This window comes from Leptonychotes weddellii, chromosome 2 (assembly GCF_054177405.1).
Source record: "Leptonychotes weddellii isolate Sample4059 chromosome 2, ASM5417740v2, whole genome shotgun sequence".
Taxonomy (NCBI): domain Eukaryota; kingdom Metazoa; phylum Chordata; class Mammalia; order Carnivora; family Phocidae; genus Leptonychotes; species Leptonychotes weddellii.
Genome location: NC_138370.1, coordinates 44,404,247 through 44,410,246, shown reverse-complemented (window position 1 = coordinate 44,410,246; position 6,000 = coordinate 44,404,247). Strand labels below are relative to the sequence as shown.

The window sequence follows — 6,000 nt, the reverse complement described above, 5'->3', positions numbered from 1 at the left end:
TGTCAAAACAAAGGAACTTTAAGAAGGAAAGAAGGAGAGAAAATCAAATGAAAGAGAAAGAGAAAGCCCGGTGGCCTGCGGGCGGCGGCGGCAGAAATGTTTTGCTCAGTCAGAGGGTTTGAATCCATGAGTGCTCCCAGTTCTCCACAACGGCCACCCCCCTTCTTTCATATCCAGCTATGGGCCATTCTCCAAACTTCTGTCACCTTCCAGGCTCCTGTAATTGCCTCTGGCTGAGATGATCTCTAAGGAGTCTATTGGCTCCCAAATGCTTTGATTCCAAAATGTGGCTCTGGGTCGCGCCCCCTCTTCCGACCCCGCCAGCCTCAGTGTCCCTGTTGATCCAGAGATGATGCACGGTGGCCTGGGCGGGAGCAGCCCTCCAACTGCCTCTCCTCCCTGCGCCCTGTACATTGCCAGCCTGGCCAGTGGAGACCCGTTGGCACCACAGCCTCACACTCAGCTACTGGGCACTAGACGGGCTGTCCAGGCAGGTCCTGAATTGAGAGGGAGACAGGAGACCCGGAAGCCACCAGGGTTCCCCTGGCTGGCATTCCCCTCCCAGAAGCAGTCTCGGGGGGCTTCCTGGGGCCTGCACAGGAAGGGTGTGCTGGGGGCCATGCTTACCTTTGTTGGTTTCACTCTCTCTGATAAGAAAGGAGCCCGCCTTATTGATTGGAGCCAGAAGCTGCCTCTCAGCATCTTTCCGGCTAATTGATCTAAAGAACCATCTGGAAAAGGGCAAAGGCAGGCAAACCTCAGAGGCTGGCCATGCTTCTCGGAATATTCTTATCTGTACCTCCCTTCTAAGCTGTATGCCCCCCCAAAAAATAAAATAGCGTTTTCCTGTTTTCAGGTTAACCCTGAACTAAAAACACTCCTCATACCTTGATTCATGAAATGCCCTTTGGCCCCTGGGCCCCCTTTCCTTTTCACTTCCCATCAGCAGATGGACTTACTGCTTTCTTGAACCGAGAACATTTTTGGGGTGCCCTTTGTTAATTCTACCCTGGGAAAAGGCACCCACTTTCTCTCAGAGCACCCCCCTCCTTGAGGTGGAGTCTGAATTCCACAAAGTACTGTGACTCTCAGAGCACAGATTCCCGCCATGTTCCTCTCAAACATGGACCAGTTAGTGTGGAAGTAAGAACCCATGGCCCCACATGCTGTTCCAGGGAGAGGCACAGGGCTGGGAGTGCCAGACAGAGAACCCTTCCAAGGGCGACCATCGCTGGGGGATACCAGGTGAGGCCACTACCCCGGTTCCAGCACTTTGCTCATGAGTTTGGTAGACTCTGAGCTCTTTCAGGGGAAAAGCCACATCCTACTCATTCTTACAGCTTTCTCAGTATGAGGACAGAGTCAGAGTCTGGGTCCTGTTTGCTCAGCGTGTGCTGTGGGAGGGAATAAGTGACTGGTGCTGTGTGGAAGTGGGTTATGAGGATGCTGGGGAGTAGCGCTCTCTGGAGGCCAATTCTGGATGAAGCCACCATGCTGTGAGTCCCCCTGAGGTCTGCGCCCCTGAGGCCTGCCCACTGGAGGCATGGGAGGAGAGGGAGCTGATCACCAGGCCTCGATGTTAGCTTGCAAGGCCATGGCCAGGAGGGACGTTTTCCTCCAAGTGAGCCAGGGGAGGGGCAGCTCCATTTCACAGACGGGAAGAGTGAAGTGAGGACAGAGGGGTGGCTCCCTGAGCACCAGGTCATCTGGGACGGTGGATAAGCCCACCCCCGCAGTTCCAGTTGGTGCCCCTTTCCTGTTCCTTCCACGCTGGGCTCACAGAGGCTCAGCTTTCAGCCTTCTGACCCCTCCCTGCCCAGCAGACCCCAGAGCAGAAGCAGCAAGAGTGCCTCTGCTTTGAAGGGCCTTCCGTGTGTCCACCTACTTTTCCACTTCCAAGGTCTCCACTCGGGCCACAAAGTTGCTGGGCACGTAGCCTTCTCTTCCAGTGATGAGAGATCTGGCCAACCACCAGTCTCCAACTCTATGGAGGAGGAGGGAAAACCAAAATGGCAGAGTGGCTCCTGTGGGCCTCTCTCGGGGGGCCGCTCACAGCCCTCCCCCCACTCGATCGCATCCCTGAGGCAGAACAGTCACGGAGGGCAGATGAGAGGGAACGTGTACGAGTTGCTCAGTAAGGGGGGGTGCTAACTTGCTGAGCATCTCACAGCCCAAGCTGCCCCTGGTCTAGGTAGGAAGGGGATGATGCAGCCTCCAGGGGAAGAGTTTGTCCAGACAGCCTGACCACCCCAGAGGGCCCCTGTCTTCTGTGAGTATCCTTCCTCTTGATTAATGGGACAGATCAAGAGTTCAGTGAGTGAGTTGGTACCGGACAGGAGGAGAGCTGTTGCCCAAAGGAGGAGCCGGGCAGCCCACGTATGTCCAGAAGGTCAGGGCTTTCGTGCTTTTGGCTCAAGGTCATCACAGAACTTCAAGAACAAAAGCAGAACCTCAGGGCTCCACAGAACAAGCCGGATGTTTGAGAGAGAGCAGACTTTGAAGGAGTTTCTGAGAGGGAACACTGGAAATCAAGTAAAGTTGATTTCACGAGTAGAATCCTGTGCGAGGTCTGGTCTGGCAAAGGGGACGCACAAAGCTGTGGCGGGGCCGCCAGGCAAGTGCTGTCCCCATCAAGAGGGCTTCATGGAGGAGGTGACGTTCGAGGTGGGTTTTGAAGGAGGAGTAGGATTTTGACAGTGGGGCAGGAGATAGTGAATGGGAACCACCTTGTGAGAAAGACTTTGGAATGGTAGATAGAAGGAAGACGACTGGGTCAAGGTAAGAAGAAATGACGGTGACTGGGCCGGGGGTGGAGTGATGGAGGAGATACTCATGGAGGGTGGGGGTGGGGTGAGGTGAGGAGTTGGACGGCTGGGTGGCCATGCTGCTGTGATAGGGAGCCACAGAGGCCTCTGACCACAGAGCCGCATTCCAGAAACTTACTCCTTCAGTATCTGCAGCTTCTCCCCCTTCAGCATCTGCAGGTCCCTGTCATTCACCGAGCTGTAGTCGTACAGGGCCACCACGAAATGCTCCTCTAGAGCGAAGAAGAAAGAGATGGGCACTGCTCAGGCCCAGCAGAGTGAGGGCAGGGGCTGGATAAGTCTATGCTGTGGGCCATCTCTGGTTGCCATGAGGTCAGGAGGACGCAGGGACAGAGGGGAAGCTGTGGTGTGCTTTCTTGCTCACCGATGCAGCAGAAGACACTCCTGTCTAGCAGAGGGACTTCCTGACCTTGCTGCCGGGAACAAGGATGGGCTGCCCCACAAAGCCCATCCTGTCTTCCCCTCTGGTCTCCACATCGAAGCTCTAAGGCCTGGCCAGCACCACGCTCTCCAGGAGTGGCTAGCCCGAAGATCTAGGGAGATTGGCTGCGTTGGGCTGATGGCTGCCCTCCCAAGTTTGGGAACGAGTGTTGGCTGATTCCTTATTGCCTCGAAGGCACATGAGCTTCCCTTCTCTTCCCCTTTCCCAGCTGCCCCTTCACATCTATTCCAAAGGGGCTAGTGGTCTTGGAACGTGGCCGCCGTAACCTTGACCTGTAACCGTGCTCAAGGCCTGTCACAGTGCGCCTGGCGGGCGGTACCCCTGACTTGCTGCTGGTCATGGGAGTGGACATCTGGACGGCCACGGCCAGTGAGGAAGGCCTTTCTGAACAGCTCTGGGGAGCCAAGAGCCATTGGAAAAGTCACTTGGAGACCACCCAGCTTACCTGGGAGTAGATGACTCAGCTTTGTCATCTATGTGTGGTGTGACGGCTAGTTACCTCCCCATGGGGGGGAAGGGGGATTGGAATAGATGACAGCCCCCCCCTCCAGTTCTGAGACTGAAGTTATTGCACCAAAGGCAGTTAGTTTATTGTTTTCCCCAGGGCTTCCTTGCTGGGGCCGTGAATCCCCCCTGTAGGAAGTGATGGACAAGCCTTGTGGTAATTAACCACATCCCCAGCAGGATGAGAAACACCAGGTAAGATAGCTCATCTGGTTTCAGCATCTTGCTAGGGTGTTTGACAGACTCTGAGCTCTTTCAGGTTGAAGAGCCACGTCTTATTCAATTTTGCAGCCTCCCCAGTATTTGGCTCTGGGTACTGTTTGCTCAGTGCTTGCTGGGTGGGGGAGTGAGGGACGCAGGCTCTGGCAGAGCTCCTGGTGCTCCTGCAAGCCAGTTCTGAAGGAAGCTATCATCCTGTGAGCACCCCCCCACCCCAAGGTCCAAAGCCCTGACCCAGGAGGGCCAGGATCACTCATTATGCGATCCCCCACTGTCCTACCCACCAGAGTGGCAGTAGAGACTGGGGGTGAGGGAGGGTGTCCTGAGTAGTCAGAAGGTCAGTAGCAGCTTTTGAAAGTGGGGAAGTGGGCAGAAAGATGGTGCTTCCATACACGGAACAGACTCAGGGCAGGAGGGAAGATGCAGACCCATCGGCCCTCGCCCTTTGAGGTTGGAAGTTAGAATCTTTGAAAACTTGGGTTTGTTTTTATGCTGTTTGTATTTACTGTAATATTTTTCTTTTTGTCTCATTTACAGTTTGTAAGGTCCTTTTTCTGAAAAACAAAACCCAGAAAGCCACCCAGGCTCAGATACAGGAACTGGGGCTTGGTTCCTGGAGGGGCCCCCATGGGCAGGGGCAGGTGAAGCCTGGGGCAGAGCTGGGCCACACCCCGCACTGTGCCTGGTTCAGCCCCCTGCCCCCACAGCCTCTTCCTCTCTGACCCTAAAGGGGCTGCCCTGTCCTCTCCAGGAAGCTGCTCCCAACTGGGCCCCTATTCTGCCTGCACGCAGCCCGGGCCCGGAGCAGATGGCCTGTAGAGCCTCAGCTTCAAAAGCAGCCCCTTCTTACCTTGGTCCAGGCACGTGTCCGGAGGTGCAGGAGCCAGGTGGTTAAATAGGACCTGCAGCAGAAACACACACATACACACATACACACAAGCACATGCACACACACACACACACACACGCTGCATTAGTTCAGCATTGCTGGGCAGGGAACCTGTTGCACCTGTCAGCTGGGTGCCTTGTAGGGAGCGGCTCTGTCAACAGGAGGTTGCACAGGTAAATTGTACACGTGGTGTCACAACTCCTCAGGGACCAATGTCATCTCACACGACCCCTGGACCATATACAGGGTCAGAGGAGGGGGGTGTGGGGGTGCCCCAGCGATGTAAGAGGCAGCTATGGAATCGGGGGGGGGGTTGGAAAGTCAGATCACCTGGATTCAAATGCTGGCTCCACCATTAAATGATGAAGCTGCAAAAGGGTATTTGTTCTTAGGGAAAATAATTTTAAAAGCACATTTCCTTAAAACTCAACAAATCTATCCCTAGGTATATACCCTGTAGAGAAACTTTTGCATGTGTGTACCCAGAAACATGTACGAAAATGCTCCCAGCAAAAATTACAATAATACATAAGTATTGTAAAGAGTGGAAGTCATCCTTACGACTAATGACAGAAAAATAGGCAAACTGGGGCACAGTCATGCAAGGAAATGCCACGTACGCCACTGTGGGAGCTCCTGAGCTCTAGCTACGTGCATCGATGTTGATGAAGGTCACAGACATAACGGAGATCTGACAACCAAGCGTCAGAAGAATACATGCTGTTTGATTCGATTGATTGAAAGTTCATAACGGGCAAAATTAAAGTAAACAGTCTTTAAGAGTGTACACATGTGATGATACAAAAAAGCAAAGCTCAGGAATGATAAACACGTTCAGGGTAGGGACCTGCGGTGAGGCATGGACTTGGGGGGACAATGGTCACTTCTCCTGAAGGTCAGAGGGGCTGCACTGGGTGTTCATTTCATTATTCTTTTAATCTGATGGATGTGTTATGAATATTCTTTGTTTGTCTTCCCTCTTTATTGAGCACAATTTTGAAGTAGCATTTTGCCAAATTGTATGTACAGTCTGGCTCCATTGAAAATATAAACACATAATATAAATAACATCGAGAATAGGCAATTTTTTAAAATTATTATGTTATGTTAGTCACCATACA

The 6,000-nt window shown here is 53.3% G+C and overlaps 1 protein-coding gene across 3 annotated transcripts in view; it reads right to left on the bottom strand.

The window, feature by feature from the left end:
* The window catches only part of BLK (BLK proto-oncogene, Src family tyrosine kinase), a 69,470-nt gene that overhangs the window by 13,349 nt on the left and 50,121 nt on the right, over positions 1 to 6,000 (bottom strand). For all 3 annotated transcript variants that reach the window (XM_006745176.2, XM_081810813.1, XM_081810807.1), the window contains exons 3-6: positions 4,841 to 4,892; positions 2,944 to 3,037; positions 1,886 to 1,984; positions 628 to 731 (exon numbers count right to left, since the gene is read on the bottom strand). In XM_006745176.2, coding sequence (XP_006745239.1) covers positions 628 to 731; positions 1,886 to 1,984; positions 2,944 to 3,037; positions 4,841 to 4,892 — 349 coding nt within the window. The remainder of the gene's footprint in view (positions 1 to 627; positions 732 to 1,885; positions 1,985 to 2,943; positions 3,038 to 4,840; positions 4,893 to 6,000) is intronic.